General features: G+C 37.4%; 2 protein-coding genes across 3 annotated transcripts in view; both read left to right on the top strand.

The window, feature by feature from the left end:
• The window catches only part of LOC122972654 (GTPase IMAP family member 8-like), a 41712-nt gene that overhangs the window by 8585 nt on the left and 11575 nt on the right, over nt 1–21552 (top strand). Inside the window, exon 5 of one of the 2 annotated variants that reach the window (XR_006399803.1) lies at nt 5724–5734. The exons of the other annotated variant lie outside the window; for it this stretch is intronic. The gene's annotated coding sequence lies outside the window, so the exon portion shown is untranslated. Of the gene's footprint in view, nt 1–5723; nt 5735–21552 lie in introns of those variants that run through there. 2 annotated transcript variants of the gene reach the window in all.
• On the top strand, nt 1316–20817 carry LOC122972652 (NLR family CARD domain-containing protein 3-like). Its single transcript, XM_044339900.1, has 10 exons — nt 1316–1487; nt 2464–2583; nt 3589–3708; nt 9923–10149; nt 10279–11575; nt 11717–12199; nt 13265–13429; nt 15070–15243; nt 17808–17981; nt 20583–20817. Exons 1-10 carry the CDS (start codon nt 1357–1359, stop codon nt 20800–20802), a joined length of 3111 nt encoding a protein of 1036 aa, XP_044195835.1. The 5' UTR covers nt 1316–1356; the 3' UTR covers nt 20803–20817.

The raw sequence follows: 21552 nt of genomic DNA, 5'->3' as shown, positions 1-21552 counted from the left end.
TTTTGGCTTGTGACCTCTCATGAAAAGCACTGATAAACTTCTGGTTTGTACTTGCTCAGAATGAGGCTTGTTTTTTAAAATAAAAGTCACAGGCAGAAATTGTACTGGTAATGGAAACTCAGGATGTTTGTGTGTGTGTGTGAGGAACAATTTGAGTTTTCGATCTGTGTGTGCGTGTGTGTGTGTTTGTATGTGAGCAAGTTCTATCTTTGTGAAGGCTACATTCAATCCTATTGAGATACACACCAAGCAGCAGGCTCACTAAAAATGTCACTGAAATTTTCTAGTCTGTATTTAAATGTTTTGTGCTTTTATGGTCCATGTTTCTAGATGACCAAAATCCTCTGGTAAAGTCAATCAGTCTTAGCTTTTACAAAGATTATCCACCCTGTGACTGGTTTAACAGTTTTTAACAGATTGTGTGTGTATGTAGACACAAAGACACTGTATGTGAAATGCAAATAAACTTGACCTTATTTGACTGTCACACCTGCTGTTCCAACACTGAACTGGTTCGTCAGGTTGTCCATATTCATGTCAAATTGTCAGCATTAAAATCTGGATAACCTGGTTATCCATGTACGAAGAGCAGGGGCCCAGATCTGTGAGAGCATCACACACACACACACACGCACACACATACTTTGTCATAGGTCACTTGTGGGGACAGTACATAGACTTGCATTCATTTTCTGGAGACTTACCCTAACCCTAACCATAACCACTAGTCACCTAACCCTAACCTTAACCACTGACCCAAAAATCAGCCTTCTCTTCAATTGGTTACACGGCTTTTGTGCCAAATTGGACAAGCCATCAACAATAAACTGGTCTTTAGTCTGAAATTGGTCTCCGAAAGTAGCCTATGACAGGCACACACACACACACACACACACACACTACACACACACACACACACACACACACACACACACACACACACACACACACACCTAGATTAACTCATCTGATTTCCTGTACATGGAGAAGGGAGGAGCAACACCAGGTGATCCAGTGTTCAGTCTGTTAGTTCAGACTCCATTTTAAGATGACGAAGCAGAGCAGAAGTTGAGTGTTAGGTGAGTGTTAATAAAACATTGTTATTATTTTACTGCCAAACTCTCTGAGCCAGTTGTCTATCTGAGGACTGTAGAGGGAAGAAGAGTTAGAATGGACTTCTGTGGATGCAAAGAGAGGAAAGAAAACAGAGAGATACTAACTTCTTTGTGTGTGTTACTTCCTCTTTTCTCTGTTATTGCTGAGACTCTTGAACAGACTTGTTTTTCTTGAATCTTGTTTTCTTATCACACAGTAAGTGTTACTGGTTTACCTCTCAGACTGACTGAAGTCCACAAGATGAGTGATTGTATGGAGGAAGAGGAGGACAGAGCAGAGTCTCCAGTATCCAGCTGTCTGTCTATGAAGAGTGACCGCTCCAAAGGTCATCCTCTGAACTTCAGTAATGAACCTGGACCCTCAGACACAAAGTAAGAGACTGTTTTTACTGTAAACTGGCCTGAGGATGATTCAGTTATCAGACATACTGTATTTCAATGAAGCAGAAAGAATAGATTAATAAAATAAAACCAGGTTCACAACAAAGTATACACAAAGACAGAAATATGCATATGCATGCTTCACTACATTTATAAAGCTCTGCATATTCATGTTATTGTTTTATTAATGTCAGTCATTGTTAAAGTTGGCGCAATAATGATTCACACATCTGTGCCTGTAAGTTGAAGTTGCAGCTAGGATTTGTATTAAAGAATGCAGAAAAAGTTTATTCATAATTATGAAGAAATAATCAGGGTACAGTGTTAAATGTGGAATTATACATTCACTGATAAATACTTTTTGGGATTGTAGATAAATCCAGAAGATTTGATTTGATATAGAAAAGTGTTTATTAGAGATATTGGGAGTGAAACTTATTTTTAATCCATCAATTTATGTTTTTCAAGATATATTACAGGAAACATTGAGTTATCTGCACTTGAGTTGGATTATTCTTTTGTCATCAATTGTATTTAAGAAACTTATTCTCGAACACTGGAAGTCCACATAACCTCCCACACTTCTACATTAGAAAATAAAATCTATTATCTGCAAATGGAAAAGACAACAGCTATTGAAAAAAATAATTAAATTGGTTTGAAATCTTATATCATAAGCAAGAAGGACATAATAAGGCCACTCCTATCCCACCACTGCATTGCTCTAGTTCTTTAAAGCTAATGTGAGAGAGATCGTCAACAGGTGTAAACTGGCCACAGTTAATGATTGACACAACAATGATGTTTATGGATACTAGTGTATTTTCTTCCATCCTTCAGAGATGTCTATGCTGCTTGATGCTGACGTCACTGCAGGATGTCAGTTGAGAGTTCCCAAAATGACTTTTCATCAGAGAGCTTCTCAGTGATTGACATGATATCTATAAAAACATCTTGGTGTTTGCAGAGTTCAGTACCACAGACAGAAAGCAGAGTCTCCAGTATCCAGCTGTCTGTCTATGAAGAGTGACCGGTCCAAAACTCCTCCTCCAGACTTCAGTAATGAACCTGGGCCCTCAGACACAAAGTAAGAGACTGTTTTTCTTTAAACTGACCTGAAAATGATTCAGTTATTAGACATATTTCAATAAAAAACAGTTAGATACTAATGGTCATATTCATGAAATAAAACCAGGTTCACAACCAAAGCTCACAAAGTAAACATAAAGACAGAAATATGTATACACACTCTTTACTACATTTATAAAACTCTGAATACTCATGTTATTGTTTTATTAATGTCAGTCATTGTTAAAGTTGGCGCAATAATGATTCACACATCTGTGCCTGTAAGTTGAAGTTGCAGCTAGGATTTGTATTAAAGAATGCAGAAAAAGTTTATTCATAATTATGAAGAAATATGATAAAAAAAAATAATCAGGGTACAGTGTTAAATGTGGAATTATACATTCACTGATAAACACTTTTTGGGATTGTAGATAAATCCAGAAGATTTGATTTGATATAGAAAAGTGTTTATTAGAGATATTGGGAGTGAAACTTATTTTTAATCCATCAATTTATGTTTTTCAAGATATATTACAGGAAACATTGAGTTATCTGCACTTGAGTTGGATTATTCTTTTGTCATCAATTGTATTTAAGAAACTTATTCTCGAACACTGGAAGTCCACATAACCTCCCACACTTCTACATTAGAAAATAAAATCTATTATCTGCAAATGGAAAAGACAACAGCTATTGAAAAAAATAATCAAATTGGTTTGAAATCTTATATCATAAGCAAGAAGGACATAATAAGGATACTCTTATCCTACCACTGCATTGCTCTAGTTCTTTAAAGCTAATGTGAGAGAGATCGTCAACAGGTGTAAACTGGCCACATTTAATGATTGACACAACAATGATGTTTATGGATACTAGTGTATTTTCTTCCATCCTTCAGAGATGTCTATGCTGCTTGATGCTGACGTCACTCAGGATGTCAGTTGAGAGTTCCCAAAATGACTTTTCATCAGAGAGCTTCTCAGTGATTGACATGATATCTATAAAAACATCTTGGTGTTTGCAGAGTTCAGTTCCACAGACAGAAAGCGGAGTCTCCAGTATCCAGCTGTCTGTCTATGAAGAGTGACCGGTCCAAAACTCCTCCTCCAGACTTCAGTAATGAACCTGGGCCCTCAGGCACAAAGTAAGAGACTGTTTTTCTTTAAACTGACCTGAAAATGATTCAGTTATTAGACATATTTCAATAAAAAACAGTTAGATACTAATGGTCATATTCATGAAATAAAACCAGGTTCACAACCAAAGCTCACAAAGTAAACACAAAGACAGAAATATGTATACACACTCTTTACTACATTTATAAAGCTCTGAATACTCATGTTATTGTTTTATTAATCTCAGTCATTATTAAAGTTGGTGCAGTAATGATTCACACATCTTTGCCTCTAAGTTGAAGTTGCAGTTAAGATTTGTATTAAAGAATGCAGAGAAAGTTGAGAGATATTACAGCCAATAAAATATTGTGTTTAATTAAATGTAAAATAATGTACATTATTTGCAAATACTTATAAATAACTATGATAAAAATATATCAGTGTACATGGTTAAATGTGGAATTATGCATTCACTGACAAGATTTGGTATGATATAGAAAAGTGTTTATTAGAGATATTGGGAGTGAAACTTATTTTTAATCCATCAGTTTTCATTTTTCAAGATATATTACAGGAAGCATTGAATTATCTGCAGAGTTGGATTATTCTTTCGTCATCAATCATATTTAAGAAACTTATTCTTGAAACTGGAGATCCACATAACCTCCAATACTTCTACACTGGAAAATAAAATCTATTATCTGAAAATGAAAACGACAACAGCTATTGAAAAGAACAAATTAAATCTGTTTGAAATCTTATGAGGAGAGATATGGTTAGCAATGAGGACATAAATAATGTGACTTTAAAGCAATTATTTCAAAGATTTTCATTTACATAAATGTGTGTTAAGTCACTATCTATTGCTAAAGGAGGTAACACAGTGGTGAAAACGGAGATCTTTGAGATTGTTACTTTAAATTCAAACCTAGTTTGAAGATATTGAAGTTTACTTCATTTGCTTTATATGTGGGATAATGGGATGTTGTCTATTTGTATTTTTTTAGTCTAGTTTTGTTTTGTTTTGTTTTGCTTCATTCAGATTGTGCGTTTCTGTTTTGTTGATGAGGGAGGAGTAGATGTGTACATATTTGGAAAATCTGAATCTAAAGAATGCAGAGAAAGCAGCAGATACAAACATCAAATTCTCCTATCTTACCATTGCATCACTCTAGGTTTTTAGAGCCAATGTGAGAGAGGTCATCAACAGTTGGAAACTGACCACAAGTTAGTTTGACACAACAATGATGTTTATGGACACTAATGTATTTCTTCCATCCTTCAGTGTTGTCTGCGCTGCTTGGTGGTCACGTCACTGCAGGATGTCAGTTGAGAATTCCCAAAATGACTTTTCATCAGAGAATTTGTCAGTGATTGACATGATAAAAACATCTGTGTGTTTGCAGAGGTCAGTACTACAGACAGAGAGCAGAGTCTCCTGTATCCAGCTGTGTGTCTATGAAGAGTGAACGGTCCAAAACCCCTCCTCCAGACTTCAGTAATGAGCCCGGACCTTCAGACACAAAGTAAGAGACTGTTTTTACTTTAAAACGACCTGAAAATGATTCAGTTATTAGACATATTTCAATGAAACAGGTAGATACAGAGGGACAGATTCATGAAATAAAACCAAGTTAGTCTTAAACATGGAATTACAGATTCACTGGTACACACTTTTTTTGGGATTGTAGGAAAATTCAGAGGATTTGGTTTGATATATAACAAGTCTTTCCATCCACTTGTATTTTTTGAGATATATTACAGGAAACAGTGAGTTATCTGCTGATTTTGATTATTCTTTTTTCATTAATCATATTTGAGAAACGTATTCTCAAACACTGGAAATCCACATAACCTCCCACACTTCTACACTGGAAAATGAAATCTATTATCTGAAAATGGAAAAGACAACAGCTATTGAAAACAACAAATTAAATCAGTTTAAATCTTATGAGGAGAGATATTACAAGCAATAAGGACATACATAATGACTTTAAATTCAAACCTAGTTTGAGTTTTTCTTTTTGTTTGTTTTAAGATTTAGGATAGGTGGATAGTGATGACACCTGGGATGACCAAATAGGTTGTTTGACCATGCATTCCAGAATGACCAATGGGACATCCCAGTCTTTAATTTACAGCCATCTGTTGTGTCCATTCCCACATTTGTCATGGCCTAGGAGCCGGATTATGACATAATGGGGGCTCATTCGGCCATTGTTTTTTTCCCGTTTATGCCGTGCCTTGTAGGTAAGCTTTGTGAGTGTGTGATTTTTATACTTTCTGGTATTTGGTACCTAGTCGTGCAGTTTGGTGTTTGTTTGCAGCTGGTTAAAAAGTAAAAAATATATGTAGATTGTGGCCTACATGGGGTGGACTTTTTCTGGATTGTAGGTGCTTTTTGTGCTGCAGACTTTTGGATTTGGTGCGTAAATGTTCGTGGTGTGCTTGGTGCCTTTGTTCCTTTGTTGCTGTTGTCTGCTTGTGTGTGAGCGTGTGTTGATTTGTGGGAAAGGACAATACATGTGTGATGGCTTTGCAGGGTAAGTTAAACAATTTTTGCATTGCTTTAGTTTGGTAAAACGTTTTTGTAGTGTTTCTTACCCGGATTTTGTGGATAAGGGTCTAGTTTGTTGATGTTGTTGTTGATGCTGGTATCAGCTGGTCCAGATGTTTTGTCCTGTGTGTATTTTTGTGTAAAGTGGTGCAGAGTTTTCCCTTTTAGGCTGTAGCAGCATTCTCCTTTAAGTTCATTGAGCTGAATTTGGGTAGTGTTGTGGACTTCATTGCTGCTCCATCTCAGGAGTCACTGGATGCGTTCACAAAGGAGCAGTTGCTCATAATTGCAGAGCATTTTTCAGTGGTGGTTGTAGGAGACAAATGCCTCAAGGAAAATATTAAAGTGGCTATAAAAACAAAAATTAGTTGAAGAGGGCCTAATGCCTGGAGATAAGAGTCTTCAAGTCATGCTGCTTTATCTTTTCAGACACATGGATTAACTTTTGAGCAACAAAAGAGATTTTGGTATTGCAGATGGAACATGAAAAAATGAAACATGAATTGGAGATAAAAAAAAAAAAAAGCAAATTGAAGCAGAGAGAATCTGCCAGGAATCTGAGAGAGCAAAATGAGATTTGGAGTGACATCATTTGTCTTTGGTCAGAGATGGCATGTTGTCTGATTAGTATCAGGGCAGACAGGTGATAACTTGCACTTGCTGCCTCAGTTTAATGAGAGAGATCCACACACTTTTTTTGTTGTTTGAATGTGAGGCTAAGGCTAGAAATTGGCCTGATGCAAACTGCGCCCTTATGCTGCAGTGTGTCCTGTCAGGGAAAGCAAAAGAGGCTTATTCATCCTTGAGTATAGCTCTAGCTACTCGAAAATAAAATCCGCAGTGCTTCAGGCATATGAGCTTGTGCTGGAGGCATATCGACAGTGCTTCAGGTCCTGGGAGAGAAAAAATGTTTTTTGTCTGTTGTCATTTTCAGCCATAACTGTAATGTTTGAAGATATATAGTTAAACACGGTGGTCCGACCTATCTGACGTTTCTGTTGGCTTTATTTTATGTTCTGTGTTGCTTTGCTAGTGTCTTTTGTTTGTTTTGTTTTGTGGTGGGGAGGGGTGATCTGCGGTGAAAACCTGTAGCAGAGTTTTGAGTTGTCTTTCTTTTATGTTTGTGAAACTGGATTAAACTGAACTGATTAGGGGTTGTAGGGAAAACAAAACATACCCTTAGCCGAGTGGACTGAACTCTGAGACTGTGGGACGAGTTACACACACACACAGTCACACATATACAAAGCCCGAACCCTTCATCACTCTTCATCGTTACCTGGCAACCCCATACACAGCAAAACTTAGCCATTTTCCCTTCTTCTAGTCTGAGGCCACTGGAAAAAAGCAGAACTGCAATTTTCTCCTCCTCCCATAATCAGGATGTAGCCACTAGCCATCTTTATCTTATCCACAAACAATTTATTTGTCTCATTCTGCACCTATAACAGAGGTACAACAGACTGCATTAATGCCATCTCAGCACTTTTTATTTCCTTGTTGGAATGAAAGGCACATATCAGACTTCATGTCTGTTAATATTTGACTTTTGTTCCAGATTCTTCATTCCAAAGTTCAGAGAATACTGGCGGCATTTCTTCTTGAATGAAATGTCAAAAGAAAGAAATAAAAGTATCAAAAAAAGTATATCAGCACAGACCAGGATACTGGGATATACACTATTTTATTAGGGGCTTACATTAAAAAAAAGGAGTGAACTATGCATTTTGCACGTTGCCTCATCAGATTCGCTCTGTCAGCTGGCACCCAGGAGAGAGGCACTGCTGTGCACGGGGTACCTTCATTTTTTTAAAGGAATAAGAGTATTTATGAATACTCTTATTGGTTCTTTTTCATTACTAAAGAATTGGGGGCTTTTGAATTATTATTTTTAAAAGAAGAATAAATCCAGAACAGGATTAGAATGGATTTACATTTTAAATATGACAAAATATAATTTCTTACAGCAGCAACAGTAATGTTTCTATCAGCAAAGTCACTATATAAAGTCAATAATATCTGACTTGAAAGACACAAAAAGGGCAGTAAAATTAATAATATTCCTGACATTAAAATACGGAGTGAAGTTTAAAGAATGAAGAACACAGACATCAGTCAGTATCTTCATCCTGTCCTAATCCTCCTCCCTCTGCTGCAGGTTGAAAGGAGGGGCTGTTTCAGCCAATAGCTAAGTTTACAGGAATTTAACACATTTTAATACACGTTACAAACTAAGCTAAACACAAACACCGACAAATAGAGCAGAGGAGAGGACAGAGGAGCTAGCACAACCAAAAATGACAGCAAACCACAGTAGAGACTAAGCATAGTTTCCCCATGTCTACACAGGAGGCATTCAGGTACAGTGTCGAGCATAAGTCACCCATGTTTTTGAAGGGCTCAGACCCCAATCCACAAATTTGACTGCAGTTAAGTGTGTAAAATTGAGGAAAATAGACATAGGAAGCATAGAAAAAACATAGGAAAACCCTGAAGTCTGCTGATAAAATTATGAAAATATGCGTTCCAATGTAGAACTAAACTTGCATTAAAAACAGACACATACAAACACCCCCCAAGAACACTTCAATGCCCCCTTTTCAAAAATATTGCCTCTAGCAGCCCCTGATGATGAATTCCCCCTGGGCAGCAGTATCGCCCCTGATGAAAAATGCTATTATAGACATTGTTTCAAACTAAGATGGATCTTAATCTGCATTTTACAGCCAGACACTACAGATGTTATTTCTGTAGCAACCTGAACCTCCAAGTCAGAATTTACACTTCAAGAAGATATTCATACATTTTTGCCCCAACATTGAAGTCACTGTAATGATCTGCAAATATTCAAAACCTGAAAGAATGTGCTTCAAACGTGTAGTTCATTTTCCCATGTATTTACTCAAAACATTCCTCAGATCAGCTGTAAGGAGCTACCAGATGTTGTGTTGAATCAGTACATATAATAATTGTGCAACATGTGGTGAAAAAGTTATGTACAGAAAAGCTTTACAGTTGAAAGCTCTGATTCATTAGTAAGTGGACCTTGAGCTCAGATTCTCTCCACCATATATTGTTCCTAAAGGTCATAATGAACATCATGTGCAGTACTTCTGTTCAAGTTATCTGTGGACAAAAAAGGGGCAGAAAAAGGTAAAATGTAGATTCAGACCAATATTTGTATTACATATACATCTTTATTTGCTAGTTAACAGTAGAGGATGAAGGTAGAACAAGAAGGGAATGAAATGCAAAAGAGGTCTACCATATTTTTTAAACCACTTCTAACCTCAGTTCAAACCTAATTAACCCAAGCTAAACTGCCCAAAGGGACTGTAAAACAGTAAAGGACATCAGCTCCCTTTAATGAAAGGCTTTCACAGTGTAGCAGCTGCAGGAAGTGTTGAGTTTGTATTAATAGCAAACTACAGGCAGATCACTAAATGTTTAATAAGACAGCCACATAAGAAAGACAGGAAAGGTTTGTTTTGAATCTCCTTATGTCAGTTTACAAGACTTAAATATGTGTTTATGAAAGCAGGAGAGTTTAAAGAAAATTATAATTGTTTTCAGAAAAGGAGCTACACTTTTACTGTTCTCTTTGACTGTTTGAGCGTCTAGACAGACATCTTAATATTAACTTTAGTGATAAATTAATGTTTTTACAGAAAATGGATAAGGAAGAGGAGGAGTGGTGCTTCTTTGGAGAGGCAGCTGTCCTGCTGTTCTTTGTGTCAGGACGTCTTGAAGGATCCAGTCTCTTCCAGCTGTGGACACTGGTTCTGCAGACAGTGCATCACCTCATGCTGGGACCAGTCTGCTTCATCAGGAGACTCCTCCTGTCCCCAGTGTGGAAAAAGATCTAGAACAAGACCTGGACTGCAGATAGAAAGTCAGACCAGCACTGTACAAAGTAAGACTGTGGATCTGTCTGCTGATGTCATCATTCCTGAAAACAGGAAAGGATGGTACCTCCTTTATTGTACTGAAAATGCAGTGAGACATATTTCTCTTTAGTTATACCTTTTTTCCTTTCTTTCAGCAGAAAGTGATCTGCAAGAGGTTTCAGATGAACATAAAATCAGTCTGAGGAGGAGATGTGAATGTGTGACTGAAGGAACTGACGAAGCAGGAAGTGAAACCCTCCTCAACAGGATCTACACTGAGCTCTACATCACAGAGGGACAGAGTGAAGAGGTTAATGCCCAACATGAGGTGCGGCAGCTTGAGACAGCTTCCAAGATGAAGCCCCTCAATGACACTCCAATCAAGTGCCATGACATCTTTAAACTCTTACCTGACCAACAGAGACACATCAGAGTCATTCTGACAAATGGCATTGCTGGCATTGGAAAAACCCTCTCAGTGCAGAAGTTCACTCTGGACTGGGCAGAGGGCTTGGAAAACCAAGATGTCAGACTGGTGATTCTGCTTTCGTTCAGGGAGCTGAACTTGATCAAAGATGAGCAGTACAGTCTTCTCATGTTGATCCATGTTTTCTATCCAACATTACAGAAGGTCACAGCAGAGAAGCTTGCTGTCTGTAAAGTTTTGTTCATCTTTGATGGCCTGGATGAAAGCAGACTGTCATTGGATTTCAAGAGCAGGAAGGTTGTCTCTGATGTCACACAGAAGTCATCAGTCAACATGCTGTTGACAAACCTCATCGAGGGGAATCTGCTTCCTTCAGCTCTCATCTGGATAACTTCCCGACCTGCAGCAGCCAAACAGATCCCTCCTACATGTGTTGACAGGGTAACAGAAGTACAAGGCTTCACTGACGCCCAGAAGGAGGAGTACTTCAGGAGGAGAATCAGTGATGACGAGCTTTCCAGGAGAATCATCTCGCACATCAAGACATCTAGGAGCCTCCACATCATGTGTTACATCCCGGTCTTCTGCTGGATCACTGCTACAGTTCTGGAGCACATTTTGACTACAGACCAGAGCGGAGAGCTGCCCAAGACCCTGACTGACATGTACTCACACTTCATGCTGGTTCAGGTAAAGAGGAAGAAGTATAATGAGGGACATGAGACGAGCCCACAGGAGCTGACAGAGGCTGACAGGGAAGTTCTTCTGAAGCTGGGGAAGCTGGCATTTGAACATCTGGAGAGAGGAAACATCATTTTCTACCAAGAAGACCTGAAGCAGTGTGGTCTTGATGTCACAGAGGCCTTGTTCTCAGGAGTTTATACAGAGATCTTCAAAAGAGAGAGTGTGATCTTCCAGAAAACATGCTACTGCTTTGTTCATCTGAGTGTTCAGGAGTTTCTGGCTGCAGTCTACATGTACCACTGTTACTCCAACAGGAACACAGAGGTACTGAAGACCTTCCTGGGATATATTTATGATGAGGATGATGATGATGATGATGATGATGATGATGATGATATATATTATGATGAATATTTTTTTATTGATGATGAAGATGAAGATGAAGATGAAGATGAAGATGATTATGGTTATGGTTATGATTATGATTATGATTACCATCGCCCATCTCTGGATGTCTTCCTGAGGAAAGCTATGGAGAAATCTTTGGATAGTGAAAATGGCCACCTGGATCTGTTTGTTCGCTTCCTTCATGGCCTCTCTCTGGAGTCCAACCAGAGTCTTTTAGGTGGCCTGCTGGGTTGGAAAGAGAACAGTCCAGAAGTCATCCAGAGAGCCATCAACAAGCTGAAGGAGATGAAGACCCATGCGTCCCCTGACAGAAGCATCAACATCTTCCACTGTCTGAAGGAGATGAAGGACCGCTCAGTACATCAGGAGATCCAAGCATTCCTGAAGTCAGGGAACAGATCAAAGAAGAAACTCTCTGAGATCAACTGCTCAGCTCTGGCCTACATGCTGCAGATGTCAGAGGAAGTTGTGGATGAGTTGGATCTGGAGAAGTACAACACAACAAAGGAGGGACGACAGAGACTGATCCCAGCTGTGAGGAACTGCAGAAAGGCTCAGTAAGTCCAGATGTGATTATAAGTATTATGAATCAATCACTGCAGAACACACACATTTCTCTCATGTCCAGGTGCTCAGTCCAAAAAGTTTGAGATACTTCCTGTTGCCCCTGTGCCCAACTCTAAAGAGCCTATTTGGGCTTGAAATGGTGTATTCTTGGAACATGTAACAAAGATAAATATTTTTAAGGGACCGTTTTACACTGTTGAGAGAGCTTGGGGAAAAAAAGTATCAACATTATAAAACCAATATTACATCAATCACATCAATATTATATCAAAGTGTAATGTAAATGTATAGTGCATGCAGTTAAGTGTGTATCACTTTACATTAGAGATGCACCGATGTGGAATTTCAGGGCTGATAATTACCAGCTTGTTGTGGCCAATACCAATATGATAACCAATATTATTGATCTTAAAACAATGTAGGTTGTTTTTGTTTGTAAGTTACATTGGCTTTGTGCACACAGGCAGCAACACAGAGAACAGAGGAGACAAAGGCAAGAGAGGCAAGACTGTACAGACTATGATAATCTACTCTAAAACCATGTCTGCTTTGTTACCCTCAGTCCACTCCAGTACCAACAGAAGACCTGACCTTAAAAAAATCCCTGTTCACAACCGGGTTTAGAATGATGTTACTAGTCCACAGTCACTGTAAAAAGGCTCTGCATTATCGGACAAAATTATCAGCTGAAATTCCATTACCAAAACAATAATAGTTACATTTTCTGTCAGCCACTGACATATTATACATCCCTCCTTTACATACAAGCACAAAAGCCAAAATTGTACACCAGTTATTCTCACAGCAATTGTTCTTCAGTTGTAACAAAAACTTTGAGAGCAAGAAAAACTTTTTAGTTGGTGAATTTACTCATATGAACACAGTTATTCTGTTTAGTTGTAAAGAATGGTCGTATATGCACTAGTTTGAGTTCTTGAACCCCCATCCCACCCCCAAACACAATTAGCTTTGTCATTGAAATGCATAGTGTCTATATTTATGACAAAAGTGTTAGATTTTAGCATATTTAAATGTAAAACAATTTGTAATAACAGGCTCAAGAACTGTGGACTCTCAGAGACTCACTGTGAAGTTGTGGCCTCAACTCTCAAGTCCAACCCCTCCCATCTCAGAGAGCTGGATCTGAGTGGCAACTACCTGAAGCATTCAGGAGTGTTGGTTGGACTGGAGAGTCCAAACTGTAGACTGGAGACTCTAAGGTCAGTTCACTGACTGTGTTTTCCCCTTGTACATTTTGTATTTACCCAGTTATTTGAATTCATAACAGAAGTTACAGATTTTATTTGATTGATTTGTTTTTCACAAATCACTAAAATGTTCAAAGTCCAAAATTCCTGAACAGTTGGTTTCACTTTGAATTTAGTGTACAATTGAAAGGGTTTGATATTTGTAAGAAAACTATTAATAAATATAATATGATATATAATAATAATTATTGAACAATTATCTGAAACCACTTTAATGTTTATAAGTTGTAGTACATGTGTGAAACTCACTTTCATTGCATTTTCAGGACTAACATCTTTAATATTAAACATTGAGAACAAACTATTTTGCAGGAACTTATACATACAGTCTCTCTCACACTATGAGCAAATCTATGTCCAAATAAAGTTTGTACCTTTAGTTGTGTTTGGGCTGCCACCAATGACAGGTGACACTTCAACATGTGCATGATGCTTCTTGTCAGAAAATGATGTCACTTTGTGTAGCTGCACCACCAGTTAAGAGGGGAGTCATGTGAAAGTCTGGTGTTTGGCACCGATCACAGTCAGTCAGCATTGATGATGAGAATAAATCTGTGGTTAGAAATAAGTGCCTCTGTAGAAGGAAAAATATTTATTTTTCTGTATTTACTCAAGTTCTGCAGTGTTTTAATGAAATTACACGTAATTGTTACGATTTACAGAGAGACGATAAAAGTATTGCACAAGCTTTTTAACCCAACATGTCTAGTTTGATCCTTACTGCAGACTTGATCAAGGTCAGCAGCATTTTATTGACATGAATAAGCATCTGAACGTTGTGGCGACATTTGGATGAGGTCTTTGGAAGGCTGATAAGATGATCCACAATAACATAATGACAAAGTCAATCTGCTTATTTCAGTGAACAGCTCATTGATTAGGACATAATGATGTTGGATTATACATTTAAAACATTAATGGATCTGATGGATTATAATGGATTTTTTTCTACATGATTTATTCTTTATTCAGATTGAGTGGCTGCAGTTTGTCAGAGATCAGCTGTGCTTCTCTGGCCTCAGCTCTGAAGTCCAACCCCTCCCATCTGAGAGAGCTGGAGCTAAGTAAAAACAAGCTGACAGATTCAGGAGTGAAGCTGCTGTGTGATTCTCTGGCGAGTCCACATTGTAAATTGGAGACTCTGAGGTCGGACACCATTTTTTACTTCTGTGCTGAGATTATTATGATGTGAAAATTGCGGTGACACTAAACTGCAGACATAAGGATGATGTTATGTTGATCCACACTGAGTATCTTACTATTTATGACTGTTTTCTTCTTCAGTGATTTAGTCTATTGACTGTGTCAGAGCTGCAGATTTAAAACCTTAGTAAAAAAAACTGGCACTGTTAAGTCACTGTGTCTTTGTTGAAGTAGCAGCATGTTGTCATTAATATTAATAAGAACTCTTTTTCCCTACTTGTATTTGACAGTTTTTAATCTGCATCCTGTTGGGTTCAGGAGTTTGGATTTTCCATGTTCTAAACTTCTACATTCAAAACCTTCTTCAGCCCTGAACAGATTATGAAACATTGTATGATTTCAAGCAGAATAATCTGTTTCTAAAACTACATGATTTATTCTTTATTCAGATTGAGTGACTGCAATATGTCAGACATCAACTGTGCTTCTCTGGCCTCAGCTCTGAAGTCGAACCCCTCTCATCTGAGAGAGCTGGATCTGAGTGGAAACAAGCTTAAGGATTCAGGAGTGAAGCTATTGTGTGATTTTCTGGAGAGTCCACACTGTAGACTGGAAACTCTGAGGTCAGACACTATTTTTTGACTTCTGTGCTGAGATTAGTATGATGTAAAAGTTATGGTCCACTAAACTCGTGACATGAGGATGATATTATGATCAACCACACTGAGTATCTTGACGATAAATTATTTTTCTTTTTTGGTGGATTAGTCCATTGATTGTGTCAGAGCTGCAGATTTAAAACTTAAATATAAAAGAAAAAAGAACACTGCACAATTCACTCTAAACCTCTTAAACACTTGATTTCTATGTTAAATTTCATCTTCCTCTTAAATTTGCTCCTTTAAATCAAAAACAAAACATTCTATCAGACAGTAACACAATAATATCCAATATTTGCTCATTTCAACATGTTTATGAAGCTATGCAGTGTTTAAAGTGGCTGAAATATTTAAAAACAAGATGTCATCATTTTTATGGTTTTGTGATTCCATGAAACTGAACTTTTGTGGATATTTTGTCCATCATTGTCTTTCCTATTTTCCCAAATTCCATTCTGACATATTTGGTATTTTTATAAACTTTTAGAGGTTGAGTAGAATCTGAAATAAATTTCAGTGCTTTTACTTGTGTTTGGCTGCACAACATGAGTTTGTATAGATGGAATCACTGGTGGAGCTCCAGAGTTTAAGAGGTTAAGTCACTACATCTTTATTGAAGTAGCAGCATATTGTTGTGAATTTTAATGAGAGTTCTTTTTCACTGTATTTAAATGTTTTTAACCTGCATCCTGTTGGGTTGAATTGTTTGGACTTTCCATTTTCTAATCTTCTAGATTCTAAATCTTCTTGAGCTCTGAACAAATTATGAAACATTGAATGATTTCAAGCAGGATCATTTTCTTCTAAAGTGACATCATTTATTCTTTATTCAGATTGAGGAGGTGCAGATTGTCAAAGATCAGCTGTGCTTCTCTGGCCTCAGCTCTGAAGTCCAACCACTCCTATCTGAGAGAGCTGGATCTGAGTGAAAACAAGCTGTGGATGTCAGGAGTGAATCTGCTTCGTGACGTCCTGAAGAGTCCACACTGTAGACTGGAGACTCTGAAGTTTGACACCATTTTTTTTACTTCCGTGCTGACATTAATGACATAACATGAAAGTTGTGGTGACACTAAACTGCAGACATAGGGATGATGTTTATGAAGTAAAACCCTTCACATTCAAATGTGGTTTTCAAATATTTAAATAGTTTAATTATTTAATTTCAAACCATAGTTAACACCTAAAAAACATACTTTCAAACATTCAGATCTTTGTTTAAATCAATTTTGATAACATTAAAACATTTGTGACCACATAGACTTTATACTGATCCAAACTGAGCATCTTTTTGGTCATTAATATTAATGAGAGCTCTTTTTCACTGTTTAAATTTGACAGTTTTAACCTTCATCCTGTTGGGTTCAGGTGTTAAGAGTTTCCATTTCCTAACTTCAACAGTCTAAACCTTCTTCAGCTCTGAACAGATTATGAAAAATTGAATGATTTCAAGCAGGAACATTTTGTTCTAAAGTGACATGATCTATTCTTTATTCAGATTGAGGGGCTGCAGCATGTCAAAGATCAGATGTGCTTCTCTGGCCTCAGCTCTGAAGTCCAACTCATGCAATCTGAGAGAGCTGGATCTGAGTGGAAATGAGCTGCAAGATTCAGGAGTGAAGCGGCTGTGTAATTTTCTGGAGAGTCCACGCTGTAGACTGGAGACACTGAGGTCAAACACCATTTTTTACTTGTGCTCAGATTAATATCATGTGAACATTGTGGTGACACTAAACTAAAGACAAAAAGATGATATTATAATGATCCACATTGAGTATCTTAATGGCAAAGTCTGTTTTCTTCTTTGGTGGTTTAGTCCATTGACTGTGTCAGAGCTACAGATATAAATCTGAAATATAACAAGACAAAAAAAACACTGAACAATTCACTCTGAACCTCTTAAACACTTGATTCCTATGTTGAATCTCCTCTTTCCCTTCCTTTAAGTCAAATACAAAACGCTCTATCAGACAGTAACAAATATCCAGTATTTGCTCTTTCCAACACATTTACAAAGCTATGCAGTGTTTATACTGACTGAAATATTCAAACACAAGATGCCATGATTTTGGTTACATGAGTCAATGAAACTGAAATATTGTGGATATTTTCTGCATCAATGTTCTTTGTATTTGCCTAAAATCCAGCCTGACATATGTGGTATCTTTGTAAACTTTCAGAGGTTGCACAGAATCTGAAATAAATGTCAGTGCTTTTACTTGTTTGGTTGCACAACATGAGTTTGTATAGATGGAATCACTGGTGGAGCTCCAGAGTTTAAGAGATGAAGTTGCGGTGTCTTGATTGAAGTAGCAGCATGTTGTCATTAATATTAATGAGAGTTCTTTTTCACTGTTTGTACTTGACAGTTTTGAACCTGCATATTGTTGGGTTCCGGTGTTTGGAATTTCCATTTTCTCAAGTTCTGCATTCTAAACTCTCTTCAACTCTGAACAGATAATGAAACATTGAATGATTTCAAGCAGAATAATCTGCCTCTAACACTACATGATTTATTCTTTATTCAGATTGAGTGGCTGCAGTTTGTCAGAGATCAGCTGTGCTTCTCTGACCTCAGCTCTGAAGTCCAACCCCTCCCATCTGAGAGAGCTGGATCTGAGTGACAACAAGCTGCAGGATATTGTTGTGAAGCTGCTGTGTGATTTTCTTAAGAGTCCACAATGTAGACTGGAGACTCTGAGGTCAGACACCATTTTTTACATTTGTGCTGAAATTAATGTGATGTGAAAGTTGCTCTGACACAAATCTGCAGACATAAGGATATTATGCTGATCTACACTAAGTGTTGTGCTGTAGACTGTTTGGAGTTTCCATTTTATAAACTTATACATTCTATTCTTCAGCTCTGGTCACTATTATAGATTATGGAAAATGGAACACTGAATGATTTCAAGTGGAAACATTTTGTTCTAAAATCACATAATGTATTCTTCATTCAGATTGAATGACTGCAGTTTGTCAGAGATCAGCTGTGCTTCTCTGGTCTCAGCTCTGAAGTCCAACCCCTCCCATCTGAGAGAGCTGGAGTTGAGTCACAGCAAACTTGAGGATTCAGGAGTGAAACTGCTGTGTGATTTTCTGGCGAGTCCACATTGTAGACTGGAGACTCTGAGGTCAGACACCATTTTTACTTCTGTACTGAGATCAATATGATGTGAAAGTTGTGGTGACACTTTAGTGCAGATATAAAGATGATATTATGTTGATCCACACTGAGAATCTTACTATTTATGTCTGTTTTTGTCTTCAGTGGTTCAGTCTATGAACTGTGTCAGAGCTGCAGATTTAACCCTCCTGTTGTCCTCTGGTCAATTTTGACCTGAGAGGACAACAGATGTCATTATGTGCTGTCATCAAAAAAATTGAAATGGTTTTAAAACAGTATCCTGACTAAACTTTTACATATACCAGTCTGCCATAATCTATCAACATATTTTCCTCTCATCTCAACCATAGTTAAAATGATTCATAATTTTTAAGTCAGGATACTGTTTTGAAACAATTAAAAATTTTTTGATGACAGCACATAATGACACCTGTTGTCCTCCCAAGTCAAAATTGACCTGAGGACAACAGGAGGGTTAAAACCTTAATGTAACAAGAAAATGCTGCACTGGCTAATTCATTGTTAAGTCACTGTGTTTTTATTGAAGTAGCGGCATGTTGTCATTAATATTAATGAGAACTCTTTCCACTGCTTGTATCTGACAGTTTTTAACCTGCATCCTGTTGGGTTCAGGTGTTTGGAGTTTCCATGTTCTGAACATCTACATTCTAAACCCTCTTCAGCTCTGAACAGATTATTAAACATTGGATGATTTCAAGCAGAATAATCTGCTACTAAAGATACATGACTTATTCTTTATTCAGATTGAGTTGCAGCGATTTGTCAGACATCAGCTGTGCTTCTCTGGACTCAGCTCTGAAGTCCAACCCCTCCCATCTGAGAGAGTTGGATCTGAGTGAAAACAAGCTGAAGGATTCAGGAGTGAAGCTGTTGTGTGATTTTCTGGCGAGTCCACACTCTAGACTGGAGACTCTGAGGTCAAACACCATTTTTTAAAATTCTGTGTTGAGATTAATATGATGCAAAAGTTATGGTGACACTAAACTGCAGACATGAGGATGATATAATACTGAGCTACACTGAGTATGTTGATGGTAAATTATTTTTCTTCCTTGGTAGTTTAGTCCATTAACTCTGACAGAGCTACAGATTTAAATCTTAAATATAAAAAGAAAACAGTGACACTGGACTATTAATTCTAAACCTCTTAAACACTTGATTTCTCATAAATTTCAGCTTCCTCTTAAATTTGTTCCTTTAAATCAAAAACAAAACATTCCACCAGATGGTAACAAATTTTAATATTCAGTATTTGCTCATTTCAACATGTTTATTCTCATTTATTCATTTGGACCATGTACAGCATTAAACATAAATGTTACCATTTGATGTACTGTACTAGATTTAGCTTATAGCTAATTTTCATCCGCAGTCCCTTCAACAGGTCACAATTAAAATATATAACAGCACAATAACAAACAGTACAAAGCAAAAAACACACAGGACACATAATAAAAATGCAATGCTGCACACAGTAGCACATCACATATATCAACAATGTCAACTAGAAATGAATAATGTATGCTTGTCAAATTAAAAGTAAGATTATTTACATTCATGAGAGGACCATGAGATAAAATGCAGAGTCAGTGGTTACAGAGCTGAGTAGCTTTTAGCAGACTTTTTAATTTGGTTTGGTTTATGAAGCTATGCAGTTTTCAAACTGAAATATTTAAACACAAGATGCCATGATTTTTATGGTTTCATGATTCCATGAAACTGATCTATTGTGGATATTTTGTCCATCATTGTTTTTCCTATTTTCCCCAAATCCAGCCTGACATATTTGCCATCTTTGTAAACTTTTAGAGGTTGATTAGAGACTGAAATAAATGTCAGTGTTTTTTACTTGTGTTTGGCTGCACAACAGGAGTTTGTATTGATGGAGTCACTAGTGTAGCTGCAGCTTTCAAGAGGTGAATACACTACGTCTTTATTGAAATAGCAGCATGTAGTCATTAATATTAATGACAGCTCTTTTTCACTGTTTGTATTTTACAGTTTTAACCTGCATCTTGTTGGGTTCAGGTGTTTAGATTTTCCATTTTCTAAACTTATACATTCTAAACCTTCTTCAGTTCTGAACAGATTGTGAAACATTGAATGATTTCAAGCAGAATAATCTACTTCTAGCGCTACATGATTTATTCTTCAGACTGAGTGACTGCAATTTGTCAGAGATCAGCTGTGCTTCTCTGGCCTCAGCTCTGAAGTCCAACCCCTCCCATCTGAGAGAGTTGGAACTGAGTGGAAACAAGCTGCAGGATTCAGGAGTGAAGTTGCTGTGTGATTTTCTGGCGAGTCCACACTCTAGACTGGAGACTATGAGGTCAGACACCATTTCTTACCTCTGTGCTGAGATTAATATGATGTGAAAGTTGTGGTGACACTAAACTGCAGACATAAGGATGATGTTATGTTGATCCACGCTAAGTATCTAATTATTTATGTCTATTTTTGTCTTCGGTGGTTTAGTCTACTGACTTTGTCATGGCTGCATATTTGAAACCTTAATATAACAAGAAAATGTTGCACTGGCTAATTCACTGTTAAGTCACTGTGTCTTTATTGAAGTAGCAGCATATTTTCATTAATATTAATGAGAGCTCTTTTTCACTGCTTGCATTTGGCAGTTTTTAACCTGCATCTTGTTGGGTTCAGGTGTCTGGAGTTTCCATTTTCTAAACGTCTACACTTAAACCTTCTTCAACTCTAAACATTGTATGATTTCAAGCAGAATAATCTGCTACTAAAGCTACATGATTTATTCTTTATTCAGATTGAGTGACTGCAATTTGTCAGAGATCAGCTGTGCCTATCTGGCCTCAGTTCTGAAGTCCAACCCCTCCCATCTGAGAGAGTTGGAGCTGAGTGAAAACAAGCTTACAGATTCAGGAGTGAAGCTACTGTGTGATTTTCTGGAGAGACAACACTGTAGACTGGAGACTCTGAGGTCAGACACTATTTTTTGACTTCTGTGCTGAGATTAGTATGATGTAAAATTTATGGTGACAATAAACTGCAGACATGAGGATGATATGCTCAACCACACTTAGAATGTTTAGGGTGAATTATTTTTCTTCTTTGGTGGTTTAGTCAGAGCTGCAGGTTTAAATCATAAATAT

This window comes from Thunnus albacares, chromosome 21 (genome assembly GCF_914725855.1).
Source record: "Thunnus albacares chromosome 21, fThuAlb1.1, whole genome shotgun sequence".
Lineage (NCBI taxonomy): Eukaryota > Metazoa > Chordata > Actinopteri > Scombriformes > Scombridae > Thunnus > Thunnus albacares.
Note: the sequence above shows the minus strand (reverse complement) of the source record. Positions and strands in the feature narration are given on the sequence as shown.

Bases quoted from the DNA above. Each gene is read 5' to 3' on its own strand.
- LOC122972652 (XM_044339900.1), top strand. From the start codon at position 1,357: ATGAGTGATTGTATGGAGGAAGAGGAGGACAGAGCAGAGTCTCCAGTA. The intron at 10,150-10,278 runs GTAAGACTGTGG...CCTTTCTTTCAG, and splicing joins TCAGACCAGCACTGTACAAA to CAGAAAGTGATCTGCAAGAG. The intron at 17,982-20,582 runs GTCAGACACCAT...TTTATTCTTCAG, and splicing joins TGTAGACTGGAGACTCTGAG to ACTGAGTGACTGCAATTTGT.